Source organism: Carya illinoinensis, chromosome 3, assembly GCF_018687715.1.
Source record: "Carya illinoinensis cultivar Pawnee chromosome 3, C.illinoinensisPawnee_v1, whole genome shotgun sequence".
Taxonomy (NCBI): Eukaryota; Viridiplantae; Streptophyta; class Magnoliopsida; order Fagales; family Juglandaceae; genus Carya; species Carya illinoinensis.
In genome coordinates, this window is record NC_056754.1 from 49,503,947 (window position 1) to 49,526,071 (window position 22,125).

General features: G+C 36.5%; 1 protein-coding gene and 2 long non-coding RNA genes across 5 annotated transcripts; all 3 read left to right on the forward strand.

The window, feature by feature from the left end:
• Positions 1-3,080: 3,080 nt before the first annotated feature.
• Positions 3,081-8,920, forward strand: LOC122305078. 2 transcript variants are annotated; one of them, XR_006241027.1, is made up of 5 exons: positions 3,081-3,295; positions 3,395-4,038; positions 4,792-5,150; positions 5,314-5,423; positions 8,676-8,920. It is a non-coding gene; the product is annotated as an uncharacterized LOC122305078 (long non-coding RNA). The 2 variants fall into 2 exon arrangements; XR_006241026.1 differs by lacking the exon at positions 8,676-8,920 and having other exon boundaries at positions 3,086-3,295; positions 5,314-5,528.
• Positions 8,921-11,039: 2,119 nt separating this feature from the next.
• LOC122304902 lies at positions 11,040-19,233 on the forward strand. The gene is made up of 6 exons (XM_043117166.1): positions 11,040-13,179; positions 13,296-14,076; positions 14,337-15,056; positions 18,216-18,476; positions 18,643-18,881; positions 19,000-19,233. The coding sequence occupies exons 3-6, from the start codon at positions 15,053-15,055 to the stop codon at positions 19,231-19,233; spliced, it is 738 nt and encodes a 245-aa protein (XP_042973100.1). The 5' UTR covers positions 11,040-13,179; positions 13,296-14,076; positions 14,337-15,052.
• Positions 19,234-19,424: 191 nt separating this feature from the next.
• Positions 19,425-21,372, forward strand: LOC122302187. Of its 2 annotated transcripts, none has more exons than XR_006240393.1 (4): positions 19,425-19,675; positions 19,766-20,412; positions 20,526-20,635; positions 21,090-21,372. It is a non-coding gene; the product is annotated as an uncharacterized LOC122302187 (long non-coding RNA). The 2 variants fall into 2 exon arrangements; XR_006240392.1 differs by having other exon boundaries at positions 19,426-19,675; positions 20,526-20,624.
• Positions 21,373-22,125: the final 753 nt, after the last annotated feature.

Consider the following 22,125-nt stretch of genomic DNA (forward strand, 5'->3'; position numbering starts at 1 on the left):
CTTGTATTACTCAAATTAGAGGAGGATATATCAAAGGTGATAGAACCAAACATATTTCACCTAAATTCTTTTATACCCATGAACTTTAGGAAAAAAGTGAAATTAATGTCAAGCAGATACAGTCAAGTGATAATCTGACAGATTTATTCACAAAAGCATTACCAACTGCAACATTTAAGAAGATTGTGCAGAACATTGGAATGCAAAAACTTAAAAACCTATTATCATACACTTTTCAAGAGGAGTAATGTCTTGAAGACTTGTGCTGATTGTACTCTTTTTCCTTCGTTAAGGTTTTATCCCACTGGATTTTCTTTTACAAGGTTTTAATGAGGCAATCTTAAAGCACTTGGCGATATATATGAATATTGTACTCTTTTTCCTTAGCCATTTGTTTTTTCCCTCTGGATTTTTCCTTGGTAAGGTTTTAATGAGACATATTTTTTATGTATGGTCATCCAAAAGGGGAGTGTTATAAACTTATTGTATGACCATACATAGTCATTAATTAAGACCATTGAAGCCATCAATTAAGACCAATCTTTAGCCATTAATTAAAACCATTGAGCTATCAATTAAAACTAATTTTTAGCCATTAATTAAGACCATTGAGCCATCAATTAAGACCTATCTTTAGCCATCAATTAAGACTTAAGTTATACCTAATCTTTTGTACTCTTATATATATAGATATCATTCACTTATAAATCATCAAATTTTGCATTAGAATAACAATTCTTTCTCTTGCAATATCATTTTTCTCTTACAATATCATTTTTTTTTTTAGTTTCATAACATAATCTGATATATTATATATGTGATTAGATATATAATATAATTTTATCTAGGCAGGCCAGGTTTCTTCCCCACAATAAAATAATAATTAATAAGGAGAGCAAGTTGAAAAAGATGAGTTCAAAGTCAATCGAAGACCTTCTAGATCATGAGATCGTAGGGTAAACGTGCACTTGTAAAACCATCTCTATATTATATAAATATATATATATACTAGGTAGGAGCAACGTGCAAAGCACGTTTGTCTAATTTTATGAAATGATTATTTATAAAAAATAATATATATTTTATAAAAATTATTGATGTCGCTTAATAATTTAAGGCATATTAGAGAAAATAAAAAAATTAGTTCAAAATATCATATAATCCAATACATGTTTATAACATTTATAATTTTAGCAAAGATGTATACGAAAAATTTAATAAAAGTCTAACATAAACGGTAGTTCAAAATATGTGTCGTTTGATGTTTGTATTATTATTCATCAATTTATGTCATCCTGTAGATGATCAATAGAGACAACATTGAAATTCTTATTTTGCTGTTGGTTGAGTCGATCAGGGACAACATAAAGTTAAAACATAATCTTTTCATAAAATTTGTGGTATAATATTTTCTATATATAGCATATATATAAATCCTAAAATATATTTTGAAGTTGTTGGCCGAATTTACTCTTTCTTGATTAGTTCAAGGATCATGGCCTTTGTCACGTACCCATCATAGCAAGCCTACGTGTGGAATATGACTTAGCGGAAGTTATGTCCTACTACGATGGGAAAAGAAAAAACACTTTGATTAAACACACTTGTATTATATATTATATGAGATTTTTAAATTTGAAATATTCAATAATCTGGGTTAATGAAACGTATAATACACATATATTATACTTAGGAATTTACGTCTTATACACCTAATACACGTGTATATGTTAAGGAAAATGAGAAAAATATAATAACTAATCTTTAATTACTTATTATTATATAAACTATTAAGTATTATTATTATTGTGATTAATAAATCATATAACAACATTGAATGCTATCTCTCTCAATATTTATGTCTTCATTTTATATGTCAAACCGTTAAAACAAACGGTGTTAACTTTAACGGAAAAAAAAGAAAAACCGTTAAAACAAGATTTTCGGTTTCATACACACTTTTTATATATAGAAGATATATATAATATGTTAATGTAATATGATTTGTCCAATCTTCTTTGTTTTTTTTTTTTTTTTTTTTTTAATTTTTAGCTAGCCTAGGTGACACCCTTCAAGGACGCTAGCTCAAACTATGTTTGGATCGATATTTTAAAATGACTAATAAATGATATAATTAGAATCTTATTAAAACCATTATAAAAAGTAACAGTAGGTTTGGGACATGAAATAAAATATAAAATTCTTATCTAATCTCATTTTATTTTATTTCATCTTATTTTCAAACATAATTTAAATACAAAATTTTTGAACTAATTATTACAATTTTTTCAAACTTTCAAATAAAAAAAAAACAATTTAACTTTTTCAAATTTTAAAACAAAAATAATATTATAAAACTATATTATTACAATATTTTAACTTTATAATATTTCTTATTCAATTTTTTCTCTCTCATCTCCCAAAACTCAAAAATACTAAACTCAAACTATCTCACTACTTTTACAATTTCACAATCTATTTAATTACTATTTACAAAATTATCATCTCATCTCACTTTCCAAGCCTATCCTAAAAATTTCTCCCACTCTCCAAATTTGTCCTAAGAATTTTTCATTTTAAAAAAATATAGAATATTTCCATACACAATTTATCCTTATTACTAAGTATGGAGTATCTTATTATATATTAATGGAGCTATATATTAGTACTACTGCAAGTCTGCAAGTGGTTAAGGGAGCTTTTCGCCAACTTAGATATTTAATTTAATTAAGATTTATATCTTATTTTCTCTCACATATTTTTTTTAGCACGAGAATGACATTTATTACATTAATTTACCTTTTTAATTGGTAGGTAAACTTATTTACATAAACAAAATAATTTGTTAGAAGGAAGAAAAGACAAAATAATTAATTTGCTATGATCAAATAATATTCAGCCCACTTGTGATGGATCCAGTCCATATCTTTAACCCATTAGCGGTCCAATGAGTCCCTGCCCATAAATTATAAATACCAAGTTGTGAAATTACACCTGGTGGCCCCATTGACCTCGTGAAGTTACCCAGAACATGCAGGTCGTCCTCCATTTCCTTCTTACGGCGTTCTGAGAATCATCCAGGAAATTGCTGAGGGGACTCAGTCGCTTCTACCTATGTATATATATATATATATATATATATAAGAAAAAGGACAAGGATTAACAAGCTGCATTCTGAGGTTGCTTTGTTCCATCTTCGGCCTCTTTCTCTTCTTGTAGCGCGCAGAAGATCGAGATCATGATCATCATGTATCGGCTATCGTACGTGTCTGATGTTTGCAAGTTCTTGCCTAAGGTTTGCTAGCTAGCTTCTGTAATATTTCTTTTTGGCTTTAAATCCCTTTATTCATTTGGAAATAAATAATTTTTCTTTTATTTGTTTGGATGATCACAGGTTTGTTTTGCATGGGAAGGTGGATGAATTAAAATTAATGGTGTCGACGATGCTGATAATTAAAGGCCAGGCAATAATTTTCGGAGACCGATCACGTACATGAGTTGCAAACAACATTGGTCAAGTGTCGAACCCATGCATGCAAAACAAGTTTAAGCCTACTCATAATATTAATGATATATTCGCTAACTCTCTCGATTTGAGATGGCATTACACCCAACATGCATGTTTCTCTTCCTAATTTTGTCTATACACTTTTATGGGCCAGGGCCTGACTTCATAATTAATTTAGAAAATTTTCATTTGGGCCGATCAACTTCACCACGCGTTTACAGCAAAGAAAAATGTTAATTCCATTAGAATAATTGTAAATATATATATAAATTAATATGCCTTGATTTATTTTACGATTATATTAATATTTTATGGCATAAAAACGTCTCCCTGGCCCAAAAAATATGGGAACAAGAAAACCAAAAAAATAAGGTTGCGTGTATGTATTTTTCTCATTATAAGTTACCGTATGTTAACGGAGAAGGAAACTTGAAGAGGAAGCTTGAACATATATGAAAGCTTAAAGAGGAAGCTAAGTTGGAACATTCGATCGGATACTGATACTCACTCCGGTGGACTCCTTCGGCAGAGTAATCTCTCTCTCTCTCTCTCGTCCTCGTATATATATATATATCTTTGCTAATTTGTGCCTTCTGATTTTCCTTCCTTATAAGCTCATGAAGAATTCTATTAATTCCATATGTTTTTAGCTAGGATGCTATTTCATTAATTTGTTTCCTGTATGTTTTTGCTAATTTAATCACGACTTGACGTTGTGATGATCAGAATAATTGTTTTCATTAGGGTACTAAATGCTTTATAATTTGTTTTTCCCCAAAGTTTTGATCATCATTAATTTGTTTTAACATATATATATAACTCGATCGTTTTAGGTCAGTTTAGAAGATAAATCTCGACAAAATAATAAGTAAGAAAAATCAACATTTTTCCAGCTCCTGGTGAGTTATATCGGATTATTTGTCCGGTTTAGTGCACGAATCTTCTTGACTATCACTTCAAAGCCTGTCGTACCATGATGCATACACATATGTGATTATATACACGAAGAGAGTTCTGCTACATATAAGATTAATTGATCTTCTCATGATCTTTTCTTTTTTGGGATCCCCACTTTAAGTTCTATGTGGGACAAGCTAGCCTTAATTGAATTGAATTGAATTTATTTAACGTTATATATGTTACCAATCATATTACTCATGATCATTCTTGTTGAAACCTCGGAAGTGACATATATTGATAAAATCATCATATATATTGTACGAAGTTTGTCCTAATTGTGAAAAACATGACTAATTTCTCTGTGCTAATGATCTCGCGCGCAGTTACTTTTTGGCAATCCAATGGTGGTCAGACTTTGGTCAAGAAACACAATGATTAAAAACACGTCCGACGTCACAATGAAAGTGGATGTGATGGTGCATCCTGGCAACTTTCTATCAGAGGCGAGTCCAGGTAAAATCCCAGCTGGTGAGCACAGGTATATCTGCTACGCGGATATTGGCATTGAATATAATCGCGACCGTGACTTTGAAGTGCTCGCTTACTTTGAGGGTGCCCTGAATAAGGATAAGAAAATCATATCGTCATCCGAGATAAGGGACAATGCGATAATTGAATTGAACGACCTGAACGGAACTGTCACCGCCCTTCCAATTAAGGGAAATATGATTGCAATGAACGGGTACGTACGTACATTAATCCTAGACCACAGCACGTATATACGTACGTACGTAGTTCTTTTGTTGCATGTGTTAATCAATATACTATTCTGAATATTCTTTTTCTTTCTTTCCACTGCTTACATTTATATATATATATATATATGCTTTATTATGTTTCGACAGAGCTGTTATCGTCGTGAAACGCACAGCGAAAAAGATGATTAAGTCTGTGTGGAAATCGGATGGAAGATCATCGATGACAGAGAAATGGAATTTGATCTAATTAGCGTAAGGTTGCATGCATACTCTCTTCTTTTATATTACTTAATTGGTATGTTGAACATCATGATATATATGGGGTTTTCTTTAGAATAAAAATAGGAAGGAATTTTTATGGAGCTTTAATATTCTCACCAATATTGCCATGATTTGCTTAAGTAATTGTCTCCACCGGTCGAATTCATGAACGATTGACGATCAAGTACAAATGAGATATCACATCCGACATCATTACTACTCAGCAAATAAAGATGATCTTGGTAATTATTATTATGATTGACAGCAAAAATTAGAATGTCAAAAAAGGAAAAGGGGCGCTAAAAGGTAGTAAATTAATTGATGATCATGAGTGAATTGTTTTACTTGAGTTTACTCATCAAAATTAAAGTACTCTGGACACTAGTGGTCCCGTTCAAACTTTCAACCTGATCATGCATGCAGCTGGAAGACTAGATATTAGATTTCAAACACTGTATATATATATAGGTTATCTAACTCGATTACAATGCATATGAACAGTTCTTTATTACTCTAAAAATTTCTAATCGATCATTTTAGACGTAAAGTATACTTCTGCCAGAAAAGGATAAAAAAAAAAAAAAAAAAATTAAAGATGGAATATTTCAAAACCGCGTAGGCAGATAATTATAATATACAGCAGTGAGCTGGCAGCAGTCCTCTACAACTTGCATGAGGGAAACATATATATATATATATATATAGAGAGAGAGAGAGAGAGAGAGAGAGAGAGAGAGAGAGAGAGAATAATGTAGGGAATTAATATATGATCTAATCATGGCCCGGGGATCGATCAGTGTCCGTCAAACAAAATGTTTTTTTGTCCCTTTCTAATATTTTGGATCACTTTTATAATAATTTGCTGATCTGTATATATATATATATATATATATCCAAAAGAGGAGAAAAGTTTTTAATTTAATTTACATCGATCTTAAGTAATCGATCGACTATGCTTTTGCTGTAGTTTTAATATTGGTTAGATATATGTAAATGGAAGATGAAAGCTATAAATACTATAAAAACCTATAATTGGTGTTATGATATTAGATCGAGTACTACAGCGCTGCCTTTATGACGATCTTCATCCTTCTGCATGGCTACGTTTGGATGGTTAGCGAAGTTGAGATGAATTGAATTATTTTATAAATAGTAATAAGTTGAGATGATAGAATCATATGTTTTATGTGGTCCATGTAAAATGAGTTTAGATATATTTATTATAAATAGTTGAAAAAGATTGTGTACGGATTCTGCATATAATTAAGAGGTGTTAAATTGAAAAAAGTTATGGATAAAAAGATTTTGAATTAAGAATTTTTTTTTTGATAGAAAATTAAGATAATTGTATGAATTAAATAATGTTTAGTGATTTGAAAGTTCTAATTTAAATATTGGGTTAGACTTAAATTTGAATTCAATTAAGATGAATTGAGATGAGTCCATCTCCCAACCTAGCTACTACAACAAATAGTAGCTTTTGTCACGGGTTCTTTTTCCATGACAGAACATCGTGTGTTATAGTGGCTATTTGTCACCAAAACAAAGCATGGGAACAAAACCAGCCTTTTACCATGAGATTCCTTCGGTGACAACAGTATAGTGGTAATAGGAGTTTTAATCACGGAAAATACTTTTGATCCCACAACTGTGTGTTAATGGGAATTAAAATTTGCAGAAATTTTCCCTCGTCGTGGGTTAAAAGTTAGTACCCACGAGAATGAGATTTATTCCCATGAAATATTATCCATCGCAAAAATTATACCGCCCCAGTAGATGGCAATCGTGAGTAAATTAATATTTGCCACTAATATATTGATTCTTTATCCCACGAAATATACCATCAGTTAATGTTGAGGGAATTAATTCCACAACAAATAATCCCGCTATACCCCGCGCGATACCGGGTCTATCCTTTTTACCCGATGTTATCTTCCCCACCCCTTTCCTTTCTTTCACAACCGCCGCCCCCCCCCCCCCCCCCCCCCCCCTCTCCCCTCCAACATTCGCCAGTCACCGTACATCGCACTCGCCCTACAACCTCACCGCCTCTCACCATAGTCGCGTCCTTTCCCACGTTGTGGGTAAAATCGTCCCCAACCCGTGCATCGAAGCAGAGTGAGAAGAAAGTTCCCAGCAACTGCCCTAGCCTACTGCACGAAGCAGAAGCCCTCTTCTGGTGCATCCCCTCTCTCGGGTCAAATAGACACAGTCAGCCTCACATTCTTCTCCCTCCGTCTTCTATCTCTATTAATGGTATGATTGTGTACCATTGGGGGTGACTTTGAAGATACTGTGTAAGATATCTCTACTTGTCTTATGATATGGTTGTGGCAAATCTGATTCATGTATCACAATTTGTTATCGTCAATAAATACACATGGATGGAGGTGCCACGGATCATCCCTAATTTAGCTCTGGAATTTCTGCTGATTAGGTAGCCCCGATTGTTGTGAAGCAATGTATGTACAGATTTGTATATATTATTTATGTAAATATTGGAGTGTGGAGATTGGTTCCTCCATGTTAATCTATTTTTGCGTAATATAGGTGAGGGCGTTGTCCTTACTAGCCTTGCATTAACATGTTAAGTGTACCCGTTTAAAAAATTCCTTGTTGCATTCCAATCTGAAACATATCTGTTTCATGTTTTTAAATAACTACAAGCATGCATCCAGTTACCAACAATTGATGTTAAATATTAAATTTGGGCTTCGATTATGTACCCGTCCTGTGCCAGACCAGTTATTTCTAATTTATCGAAGCCCTACTGAGATTTATACAAGATTGGATCATCGCTTTCAATTAAGAATGAAGTAATGAAAGCTGTTGTACCATTCTGGTATAACGCCAGCCAACTTAGTTACAAATTTAGATGTGATTTCCAAGGCATAGCTTTCTTTGAATGTCCAATTCCAAATTGAACCTACCTAAGATTCAACTATAGAACAAACCTAATTAATTTCAGCATTGCCTTCTATGACTTAGCTTGTTGGGTCGGGGATATTGGTCTGAATATTTGCAATCCCTTATTTGCGCTGCGATGTCTTTTAATGTTTCCCATGAATTAGGCAATTTTATTAATACATCTCATTCCCTTTGGTCCTGCCCTGTAAATTATAAAATCCTTTCCTTCATGGTCCGTTTCTGGAAAGGCTGTTTAAGTTACAGTATATTAAATAACCGAAGGAATCTAATGATGTATCTAACTGATGTCTGGATTTGATAAAGCCCTCTATTTTTTGTAGGCTGTCAGTAGGAATGGTCGGGAAATTCCATGTGGATCAGCAGCCAACGAAATTGATTGCAGTTGGTATGAGCAGCAGGCAGGAAGCTTAACTTTTTTTGATGGAGTTTACAGCTTCTTCTGAAGTCTATCAATTTGGTCTGTACACGAAGCTTAGAGTTCTAATATTGAATAACGATAATTTGAAACCTATACAAGAAAAAGTTCTGTTATTAGAGCACAGGTTAGTCAGAATGGGATGTGAAAGTTTATGTTAGAACTATAATTTGGTGCAAGATTCCTCATGTCTTTATTTGCTAAGTCTGTATCATATGTCATATAGACAACTTATTCACGATGTTAGCTATTAAAATGTACAAGGCAGAATGCTAGTCTTTGGGAAGAATTTTTGACTTCTGTTCTCTGCTGCTGTCATTGTAGTGAACTGGTTTAGACTATTGAAAGCACATGAATTGCTATAGTCACCATCTTCCTTGATCAAAAGGGAAGTGTGCCTTACTCATTATTGTCCTTATTTATATGCATTACAATAGTGAACTGATGCCACCAGCTAGATTTGCCACTCACGTTTGGCATTCCTAAATGAGATCGATAGTTAGAGATTTTTTTTTTTATGTACAAGATTATCATATAGGGTGGATATGCCCTATCTGATAATCTTGTTAATATGGGACTGCAGTGCATATGCAGTCTAATGGCTTTTAATTTTATGTTTCGTTTTCAACTGATTGTATATTAATAATCTGCTTCATCTGGTCCCAGTAGTCTGTATATGAACCTCTGTTTTCTGTCTCAGCGGCTAATGGCTATATTGAAACCAAACCACTAGGCTTATGTTGCTAGATAGGTGTTCTTGATGAAAGCAGCCTACCATGAAATTCATTAACAGAACATAACTCTAATATACTTGTACTTCAAAGTCTGAGCATAACTTAGTGTTAGTTAGAATGTTAATTTCCAACCAGGGCTGGGATATTTATTATGATAAATTTGCAGTAATGACAAGGCGTGACTAGAATTTACTATGTCATTTTGGCTCAATTTATTTACACTCCCTGTGGCCAAATGGTTGTGTGTTTCAACCATACAACCATTTGTGTGCAGGAAATGACTGGACCATTTCACCATGAGAACCATCATTCCTCCCATGTTGCTCCCTCATGTACACAACTGTTGACTATAGGTCTTTTTACTGTCCTATTATTTCTGGAAACATTAATATTGGCATAAACAGAGCAATCTATGTTTCCATGTACCTTAAATGTTATTTGTATTCTGATAACATACATTTCAATTTGGCCAGGAATGTAGGGGATTTTAGATAGATCATATTTCTTGTTAGAACACACTAACAGGGGGTCCTGTTAATTATCAACTTTAAATCCTGTTAACAAGTTCATATTACCTGTGATTCCACAAACCTAAGTCATTTTATTACACCTTCTTTTGATCACTACTGCGCCAATTAACCTGTTCCCAGCTAGTACCTGCACAGCACAACCAGCCAAGAGTGTGTATTTATTCACTTATTTGCTCTTTCAGTTGATAATAATCTAGATTGAAACTGAAGTCTGCTATTTAATGTCGGCTACCTATTTAGATCCAGGCATTAGGGTAGTTTGTTTGAAATCTGTCCAATTATTCAGCTGGTATATTAGAAAGTTGGACCAGCTTATTCCATGCACACCCATTTCAAATTACAACACTAACATACTCTTTTCTACTACCTGGTCAGCTTCATAAGATGGATAAGGCTTGGATGCATATTGAAGATAGATTGCATTCACTGAGTATGCTGAAGGGGTTAGACAATTCCTCTCTATGGTGTTAGCCCACACTCCTAACGCTGATCAGATTAGGTGTCCATGCAGAAGATGTCGGAATAGAGCTTTCCACTCTATTCGTATAGTCGAGGATCATTTGTTCTTCAGAGGTTTTGATCCAACTTATACGGATTGGATATTCCATAGAGAAGATGACCCTTTCCTTTCTGCTGCACTCTCTGCCGAGGAAGAAGCTGATACCTCGGCTAACTATGATTATATTGATGATCTAGAAGAGATGTTTGATGACATCCGCCATGGGTCCTATATGGATCATCATTCTACTGATGATGGCTCCATAGATGCCGATGATCAAGATCAGACCTTTGATGGTCGAACTATCTTTAATTTCGAGGAGTTGGTTTCTGATGCACGACGCCCACTTTATCCTTCATGTACTAAGTTTTCAAAGCTATCATTCATCGTCAAGCTTCTTCACATAAAGAGTATTGGCGGTTGGACCGTGAAGTCATTCGATATGGTCATAAAGTTATTGCAAGAGGCATTTCCAAAGGCATCTTTCCCTGACTCATATAACGATGCCCGTCGCTTGGAGCGTGGATTGGGGTTTAGTTACGAGAAGATACACATCTGCCCAAATGATTGTGTCCTGTTTTGGAAGGAAAATGCATTGTTAAATGAGTGCCCTAAATGTAAAGCTTCTAGGTGGGAACAAAGCACAATTCACCAATGAAGGTTACCAAAAAAAGTTCTCCGATATTTCCCCCTTAAGCCACGATTGCAGAGGCTTTATATGTCAAAGAAGACAGCCCAGGCCATGCGATGGCATGTAGAGGGCCGTGTTGAAGATCCTACATGCATGCGACATCCTTCAGATTCTAGGGTTTGGAAGGACTTTGATAACGTACATGTCAGGTTTTCCGAAGATCCGAGAAATGTTAGACTTGGTTTAGCAAGTGATGGTTTTAACCCATTCAATAACATGAGTAGGCCGTACAGCATTTGGCCGATACTTCTTGTGCCTTACAACTTGCCGCCTTGGGCATGCATGAAAGATCCATACACAATGTTATCGTTGCTAATCCTTGGCCCAAAGTCACCAGGTAATGATATTGATGTGTTCTTGCGTCCTCTCCTTGATGAGTTGAAGGAGTTATGGGTAGAGGGTATTCATACCTATGATGCGTACAGTGGGCAAGACTTTACGTTGCATGCAGCTCTACTTTGGACTATCAATGACTTCCCCGCATATGCCAATCTTTCCGGTTGGAGCACGAAAGGCAAGTTGGCATGCCCGTATTGTACATCTGACACAAATTCTCAATGGCTGGTATATGGCCGCAAACATTGCTATATGGGTCATCGACGATGGTTGCCCCTAGATCACATTTGGAGACGCAAGAAAAATGCATTTAATGGGTATGAAGAGCACCAACTCCAACCATCAAGGGTCGAGGGAGAGGAATTGCTAGAACAATTAAGTCAGGTGTCACATTTTCAGTTGGGTAAATCTTCTTCGAAGAGGAAACGAACGGCCAATCATCTTAACTGGACCAAAAAATCCATATTTTTTGAGCTTCCCTACTGGTTATCCTTGGGTTTGAGACATAACCTGGACGTAATGCATATTGAAAAAAACATATGCGATAATGTGTTGGGAACTTTGTTGAACATTGAAGGGAAAACTAAGGACTCTGCCAATGCGCGTAGGGATTTGGCAAATCTCGGAATAAGGAAAGAATTGCATTTACAACATGATGGCGAGTCTGAGAGAATGGGTCTTGGTTGCTACATGTTAAATTTAAATGAGCGAAGGGCTTTTTGTGCATGGTTGTGCAAAGTGAAATTCCCTAATGGGTTTGCATCGAATATAGGCCGGTGTGTCAATGCTAGTGAGGGAAAGATCAGTGGAATGAAGAGCCATGACTGTCATGTCTTTATGCAACAACTATTGCCAGTTGTTATAGGCAAGTTCTTACGGGCCGATGTGCGTCAAGCCTTAATAGAGTTGAGTGCATTCTTCAAAGAATTATGTTGCCGAACTTTGAACCTATCAGTGTTGCATCGACTTCAAGCTAATATTCCCATCATTCTGTGCAAACTAGAAATGATTTTCCCTCCAGCTTTTTTTGATATCATGGTACACCTATCTATTCACTTGCCAGAAGAGGCTCTTCTAGCTGGACCCGTGCAATATAGATGGATGTATCCGTTTGAGAGGTATTTAGGAAAGTTCAAGCGGTACGTCCGAAACAGAGCTAGGCCTGAAGGCTCAATCGCTGAGGCATATGTGCATCTCGAGTGCCTCACCTTTTGCTCTATGTACCTTCATGATATAGAAACTAAATATCATCGAGAGGAACGCAATACTGATGTACCCATTGATGGGCCTGAGTCGGGAAATGCTGGAAGTTTATCTGTTTTCTCTCAAAAGGTTAGGCCATTGGGGACTGCGTACTCACATAAATTAGCCGACACACTAATGGTCAAGGCCCGATGGTATATACTAAATAATTGCCTGGAGGTTGAGCAATACATTGAGTATGTACATCCATCTTGAATTACTAACTTTAGTAATGGGTACCTAATTGTTACTAGTCTCCAATGTAACAATTCCATGCACTGCTTCACAGGGATCACTATAACAAGATTGTTGAAGAGGACCCTCATAACATCGACCGTAGGCACCAGCGTCAATTTCACGCGTGGTTTAGAGCACGCGTAAGATTTTTTATCCTGTTTGTGGCTTTATGGGGATACATTTTGGGTTATTATTGATTTAAAATATTAAGTTGGGAAAACTCTGATTTTGCTTTTTCTGTCCATTTCGAACATAGATTCGAGAGAAACGTGCAGTGGCTCCAACGACGATTTCTGATGAGTTATATGCATTAGCATGTGGACCAGAACCGACAGTCGCATCTTATGCAGGATGCATAATGAATGGTGTTCGATTTCATACTAAGGAGCGGGAAAGGCATTGCCGCACTCAAAACTGCGGGGTGGTGGTTCATGGAGAGCATCAGGGATCCCCTTGTGACTTCTACGGTGTTCTGAATGATATAATAGAAATACGCTACATGGGTTGGCGCAAGGTTTATCTTTTTCAATGCACTTGGTATGCCGTTGGTGACCCAAGAAGGGGGATACGTGTCAGGGACCACTTAACCATAGTGAATACGGATAGGCAATGGTATAAAGATGAGCCCTTCGCACTTGCGTGCCAAGCAATGCAAGTATTTTACCTGTCCGATCCGATCTTGGGAGGAAGTTGGAATGTCGTGCAAAAGGTTACAAGTAGGAATGTTTATAACATTCGCGCAATGGCCCAAGTTGAAGAGATGCTGGATGATGCTGAGTCATCAGGGGATGACCTTGATGTCGATGAGGGGGGGAATTTGAACAACTATCCCCCTAGTCTTGCTGTCGATGAAGCCATGCCCGAACCACTTATCCGAGTCGATGAGGAGCATTTGGCCGTTGCTCCAACCTCCATCTCAGCTCGGGGCCCGGCCCAACCAGTTGACGATGAAGCGACACTGGACGACATAAGTTCCAATGATAACTCTGATAACGACACCACCCATCAGCCAATTGGGGAGACAGATGATTCTGATGGTAATGTAGATATGTGCTGTGAATTTGTAACCTTTAAGTTGAAAATATGAAAACTAGAGTTGTCATTCTAATTCGCAAGGCAATCTGTTTTCCCAATCCTACCAACACTATTCATTTTACAATGCGTATGGTGTGTAAGCATGGTGACATTGAAATGGTACATGTAGGCATTTTAGAGGATTTTAGAGGGTGAATATACTTGTGCAATCTAATTAAGATGGTAGAGAGTAACTCATAGTGGAACTCCTTATTGTGTGCAGATTAAGTGCTTGCACTTTAAAGCTAATGAGGTCTACGCTACCAACAGCTCGGGCTCCATTGTAACGTATTTGTCGCTATGTTATCGTTGATGGATCTCCTTTCCCTGCCACCAAGTGATGGGTTTCCGGGGTCACAACACTATATATATTTACAGTTGCTTAATTATATATCATCTAAGTAATATTAACAGATTATAATACATTTTGTAACTAAGAATACTTGTGCTATCTTCACTAGCATGTTGGTTGCTCGTTTGGAATTAGTAAATTTCAGTGCAATTTCATTGGCAGGCTGCATATATCATTTCATGCTCTGTTGCTAGATGTTTGTTGCAGATAATTGTCCATAACTCTAATATACTTGACTAATCAATTAAACTTTTCATGTTTTTTCCTCTAACATATAGTGGAAAGTGCAGTAATACCAACTTGGATTTCTGTCCACAAATATTGCAAAGGTTATTATGGTCGACTATGGTAGGGATAAAGTTTTTTTGCATAAAGGCCTTATGCAACATATGGTATAGGGTATTTAAACTGTTCATCATATTACGACAATTAGATGAATTCTGGTCTGAATTAATTTTGTGGGCTGACTTCCATGTGCAGGACCTTGGGCGGTTGGCATATCCTTGGTCATAACCAGACCACTTTCTCCCAGTCTGGATGCAACAAGGTGGCTGTTCAAGCAAGGAAATTTGTTAGTCCCCCATAAGATGGGTGTGTTTTCCTATTCATTATCTCCTACTGAAAGAAATAAGAAACTAAAAACTGAATTTATAACACACCCATCTAGAAATCCATTTTGCAGTAATGTATCTTAATTGGTAGATTTTATTGAAATGTATTAAACACAGCTGTTGACTCCTTCCACTGATAGAGGATTAAGAATGGATGCATAATGATTATATAGATGGCAAGTGGGTAAATTTAGCGTGCAGTGAAAAAAGAAGGACAGTAACTTTATTTAAATGGTTGCAGTCTCTAATAAGTGGTACTTTCAATTAGATTGCTAGATCTGTTTAAGGTTAATTGGTACAGCTACCACTCATTAATCTGTAGATAGGAGAAGTTTATGGGAAACTACATTGATATCATATGTGTTGGGGTGATTTGTCGCATGCAGTGTTGATTAACATAGTCCACAAAATGCATACATATGTAGCATTACTGTCCATGGGAGAAGGAAGCATTGGGGTGTTCACAATTGGATAAGTAGAAATATGTGCAGGTATATATTCATGTAGATACTAGCACAAGGGATGGGTTCTTAATCCACCAATTATATGATGGGGACTAAGTGCATTAATTGGCAAGAGTATGTCAGAATTGCATTTAAGTCATAGACAGTTAGGTTAAATGGTTGAAATATTCATAATTTTTTGTAATCATGAATATTGTAACATGATGGAGCAAATATGTATGGAAATTGATCCTCTGTGCCTTAATTCATAATAATTAAGGCAACAGCTCGGGCTAAGTGAAACTGTAATTACCTGCTACTAACTTAATTGATTAAGTGTTTTCGATAGAGGACTCTAAAAGACTAACAACATGAAGGCAGTGATGAGATTTATATGTATCTAAGATCATATAACAACATTTAAGCATATGATGAGATGCAGAGACCACAGTGCATGATCTGGGTTCACAATATACTGTGGGGTCAGTTTGTTTCAGTGCAATTTATTTTCTAACTATCTATCAGCATTAAGATCATGAAGTTAGATTTAAAAAATTAGGGGTTAAATGGTGAGTCATCATAAGATTCCTGCTATACTCAGTCCAGCAAGCAGATTAGAGACAATTGGGGCTATTTTGGCAATCCCTGACAGTGCATGCAGGTTGTCATGAATGGTTACAAGATCGTCACCTTTGTTCCACTCCTGGTTTATAGACTGCTATTGAGGAAGTTGTCCAGGAAACTCTGTTAGATAGGCTGCAAACTATCTAACAGAGTAACATTACATTGATAAAAGTCCTTAATAGGGTTGATTTTAAAGTTGAGCTTCATACTCACATTTAGGAAGGGAACTGTGAAGGTTAAATTCCCAATTGATGTGTGGGCATTTTACATAGCAGGAATAATCAAGTTCGATAATTTTTGGCAAGTTGGATCTGGAAATACAGTGCTTTGACAAATGATATCTAATTTGTGAAGATATAAAGTATGAGCAGAATTGGAACAGACACCTCTGTTTTGCATAAGAGTTTATGTTTAAGGTGTGGAAACGCTGGTTATAAATAATCTTGTTTATAAATCTGGCTGTTAAATATGTCAAATTTGTATAAAGCATGTCTCTATACAAATTCAGTAACACTACCAGGCAGACTCATAAACAAGTAATAACCAATAAATTCCTCAATGTAAATAAATTGAAATTGGCAAGTAATGAGGCCTTATAAAGTTTTGGCAATTTAATTAAGATGACACATATGTAGAATTTCAGTTGTTGGAATTAAGTTATAAACCATTAACAAGCGGATAACCATTAATATAAAGATTGAGAGAGTAAATCAGTTCCAGGCCGCTATGAGAAGATCACGGGCTATCAATCATTGAAGTTCAAAATGGGTAAAATGGAGGCGGGAGAAGTTTTTAATAAAGGGCGGTACATTTGAAAAAAATAAGAAGCTGATTTAGGCTGGGAAGTGGCGCCTCTGGTGGGGGCCACAGCACCATTAATGTGCAGAGTTGTACTTTTTCCATGACAGCTGGATATGAAAACTAGATATGAGAAGATTAAAGGTGACTATTGGGGTTACGCTACGCGTACAAGCAGCCTCAGTTCACTCCCATGCACAGATAGGTCCCTGCGTTTTTCCTTTGAAGGAGCTGAAAGGTCTGCTTCATATTTTGGCATCGAATATATAAGAGGTAAGGTTATTTTCGAACACACTGGTTTCCTCTTCTTTTTGAAACCACTCACGGGAGATCAAAGGTCTGCTTCATCTACTCTTCACCTCTGCTGACCAAACCTGAGCGACAAGTAGGTACACCACGTATTGCATTCCATCGTGCTTTATGTGATTCTCCCCCTGATAACCAAGCGTCTTAAGCAGTCTGAGGCACCAAACTAGTGAGGGTGAATATATGCTGCAATAATGGGTAGGTTTATCAAAACCTGATGGGTTTTGCACACAAGAACCAAACGCTTGGTTAAGGCGTTTGGTTTAGGCAGCCTTACCCATTCTTCAAATTTTTGTATATCTCAGTATAGGTTTTGATGACGATGGTGTAGAACTGTGCATGCTGGGTCCTATTTTGTAACGTCTCTATACAAATATAGGGTAGATACTTGACATATCATATCATTTTTTGAATTGTATACTGAAAAGTGGCAGTTTAAGTTACATATCATGGTACTCACTCAAAACAGCCTGTTAAATGTGTGGTATGAACTCCTCCCCCTGCCATTGGTAAAGAACGTATATATGTTTGGTTAGCGATAAAATAGCATGTGGAAATGTATGTGAAATCCGTTAACGGAGATAGCAGTTAGTCTGCATTGTTTGAAACTTTTTAGGGGTAGTTGATGTCGACTATGGGCAAGCCAGTATTTCAATATAATAGAAATTAGTAGCCTAACGGCAAACTCCATAAGATGTGTTATTTTAATTCCATAGGAACATTAATTTGTTGGATTTGATATTGGCTAGTTTGAATTAGTGAAAGCCCTACGTGATGGGGTTAAAAACAGGACAATAAGGTCCTGTTTCTGAAGTGACTTATCTGGCCAGAATACATATGGGTGTAAATTATAATGCCACCAGTAGTGATTTTTGTCAACCTGGCTCTACCAGGAACATGCTGGAGAGGGGTAAAAGTCAAAGGTCAATTTTGTTTCACATTCTAATGATATAATTTCCTGTGTGCAGTCAGAAGAAGCAGTAGGATTTCCCAGCTACCATCTTACCCAAAGATGAGGAGATCAATAAAGTTTCGGGGGGGCCGAGTCAGACATGGAAGGGCTGAGATATGCCGCAGCCAAGAGCAAGAACCAGAGGCACCGGATCCGAGAACCATGTTGCGGGACGAGCCGTTACCAGATGATTCAACTGAGGATGTAGGAGGAGCTGTGCAAATAGAAGGGGCATTGGTTGCTCCAGAAGTTGAAGAGGATGTTGTCCCTAACACAAGTAAGGCACACAAATATGTACGTTATGTGCTTTAGCTGATTGTAGTATTGGATACTACAATCAGCATGTGTAGATATATAGTGCTTAGTGTGCACTTTGTCTGCAATAATTGAGTTTGGATTTATTTTTTTATTGAATTTACACTCAAATTGATGTCTTCATGTAGAACCAGCTACTAAGAAAAGAGGTAGAGGGCCAGCGAAGGGCACGCTATTTAAAAGAATGAGGAAAGTGGGTAAGATACCTCTGGTTATACAAGATGGTCATCGGGGGCCATCATGTGAGAATGCTTGCTTATTCACTGGACGACTAACGGAGATAATTAAAGTTTATGCCGACATGAGGCATGCTAGTTGGAGTCGTGTACCTGAAGACGAGAAGACAGAGCTGATAGACCGTGTTAGGGTAGGTCTTTTTACCTAGTGATAACAAACTTATTCAGCTGGTATATTTAGAAGGGTTGGCGTAAATACACTGTGTAGACATCTATATATAACTAGGTCTGTTTTTGTATATCTCGCAGGCTGATTTTGTTCTTGACTGGAGTAGAGACAACCATCGTGAGATGGTTTCCAACCATTTGGCAGATAAGTACAATACTTATAATTATGTACTACATAAAATTTATTTAAAATATGCATCACATCAAGAGGCCCTACGTGGTGGGACGGACAAGGTGGAGAAAAATGTTTGGGAAAAGCTATGTGAATACTGGGCAAGTGCAGCATTCAAGGTAAACCAGTCTGTGAATTTATAGAGATGCATTTACTGTCATTAAAATTTATCTTGGTCAGATTGGTGGTTTACATATATGTTGTTGACCTCATCGTTTGAACCCTAATGGTGTATGCCACAAATTTGAATTCGAGTAAGGTAGTAGGTCATAAATTATATACTAACCATCGATTGTTTCTCATGTAGGAGAAGTCCATGCGAAACAGCTCAAATAGATCTAAACTGAAGGTCAAGCATACTAGTGGCCGCAAATCCTTTATACGCATTTTAGAGGAGAAGGTTTGCAATTAAGCAAGGGGTATAAATTGCTAATCAGTTAATGAGTCAAAAAAGTGTATCTAACTTTTGAGCTCAATTGTGTGTTTCAGCGGGAGGCAGCACTGAACATGGTTGCCTTCTATAGGCAAACACATTGGTCAACCTGGAAGGGTAAATGGATCAACGCAGCCACTGAACATAATTACGTAAGAGAGTTCCTAATTTCAGTTTTTCTGATAAATGGTTTGGTGTGGGTGTTAAACCTGGGGAGTAATTTTTCATGTTGAATATTCCAGAATCTTATGATGGAGAGGTTAGCTGAAAAGGAATCTGAGGAGGATATTGAAGAGGCAGCTGAGAGTGTGTTCAAAGAGGTATTGGGAAACAGACCTGGATATGCAGTAGGGAGGGGTCACATGGTGATTCCAGACCCATCTCCTTCAATGAAGAATAGTAGGGCATATATTCGTCTGTCGGAGGAGAATGCACGAAACAAGACTGAGGCAGAAATGTACAAGGCAAAACTAGACTCCATGCTGGGTGATATTGCAGAGTTGAGAAGGAATTTCTCAGAGCATGAGAAGCTCTTAATGAGCTATCAGAACACTGACTTAGAGGGTGGTAGTGAGGCTCATAGAGAGACTCACAGAGATGATTAGTTTTCTACGTGACATTGGGAAGTCTTTTTGTGGATGGCTAACATTTGGGAATTATGATTTTTGTGGAGGGCCAGTTTGACATGGCCATTTTTGGGTGGAATGTATCACAATTTGTTAGCCTGTAGATATGTGTTGGCCATGGACTTATGTTATACAGTTTTTTTTTTTTATTTTGGTAATGTATGGTTGAATCTAGTTAGGGTGGATATGAGTTAACGACTGCTGCAACAAAACTAAGATACTAGGTCATGTTTTTTGATGGGTTGTTACTAAGAGAATGAAGGGTAAGTACTGAAATAGATTTGCTTTATGATGGATGAACATTAATTTCGGATTATGTTTTCAGTCTGCAAATACTTAATCATAAATGCTGATAAAACTCATTTGAAAAATACAGGTTAGCAGAATGAGAAGACTGAAATCAGTGCTACATGGATGGAGGATGTTGGTTGCAGTGACCACGATTTCATGATAAAGCAGCTTACCAGGGAAATAGGTACTTTCTAGGTGTGTATTTCTTCAATAGTATCAATAGAGTTGGGTTTTTATTGGATGCACATTGGATGTGGCAGATTTTGATTGGGCTCCTCCTTTTGGGATTTGGGATACTTAGTTACAATCTAAAGGCTATAGATTGTAATTCAACTATAGCAAACACTTTAAATTAGCAGCCAACCTCCTAGGAATTTGCAATAGCATGGACTACAGAAAGTTAGGTATATAGTAATAATTCCATGTGAATACAAGAATACAACATGATGGCATTTTCCTTCCAAGCCTACCAACGTTGGGATGTGTGGTTTTAAAATGTATACTAGACAATATGTTATTGTTTTGGCTGTTTATGTACAAGATTGCTGGTACCAATTAGTATAAAGGCAAGCTACCATTTAATGACCTTCAGATCAAAGGTACTGAATTCTGTTCTTTGCTGACATAGTTCTTATTGTCTAATTATCAGGTCATCATTTACCAACATGCTGTGTGGAATCAGGGACTGGAATCAAACACCTGTCAAACAGAGATCTTCAGCAAGAAGCCATACACAATTTTTTTATTAAACTGTCATATATGGACCTCTTGGTTATCATTGATGCTGAAGAATTTGTGAATATGTGTTTGGTCCTGACTTAATGTAAGGGTATTTGATTTGCAAACATATATACGGTTCATGGCCTTTAACTGTTATTTTTAATATAGTGAGTTGGAAGATGCATTATATATATATATATAATGCTGCCTCATCCCAGTAGTCCAAGGATTATATAATCGATTTCACCGGATGTCATTGCTGGGAGACCATTGTTGTATAGTACGCCTCATGAAAACTAGTAGCGTTGGTGAGGAAACCAGAGGGGATTGCATTACAATTTAGTTTACTGCAGTACATGCATGGTGGCAAACGTAGATTTCCCGACAACAAAATGGCAAAAAGTTATGTGGGTAAAATGCATCATGCCACCACGTCAATGATGGTGAGAAATCAGATTGGAACTCAGGATATTTTAAGTAATGGCCACCAAACAGAATCATGCTATATCTTCGATTTCTCACGTCGACTTATGGTAGCTAAACTTGTCTATATGTGTTGGGGTACCATGATAATGCCGCGTGAAGTTGTGGTGGCAAATTCCGATTTCCCCACCAAAAAATCCATCTGGGGCATTCACATTGTCACCCTATACATGATGGCAAAACATGTATTGTCACAAGACCAGAACAATTTGTGGGAATTAGTAGCCATGGACATTATACAAATTGCCACCAGACGGTATAAAGGTAAAACTAATTTTTGTCATGTCTACGACAACTGCCTAATAAATTTTTGCAACCACATTGCTCATCTCTAATATTTAGTTCCAACCATGACATCCGGTGTCGTATAACTTATTACAACAAGTATTGAGGTTAATAACATTAACTAAGTACCAGACCTGGTCATCCCAGAAATTATGAACTCACAACACTTAGAGTGGCTAATAACTTTATACGACTAA

Coding starts and splice junctions, on each gene's coding strand:
- LOC122304902 (XM_043117166.1), top strand. Junction 18,477..18,642: donor GGATGTTGTCCCTAACACAA/GTAAGGCACACA, acceptor GTCTTCATGTAG/AACCAGCTACTAAGAAAAGA. Junction 18,882..18,999: donor AGCTGATAGACCGTGTTAGG/GTAGGTCTTTTT, acceptor TATATCTCGCAG/GCTGATTTTGTTCTTGACTG.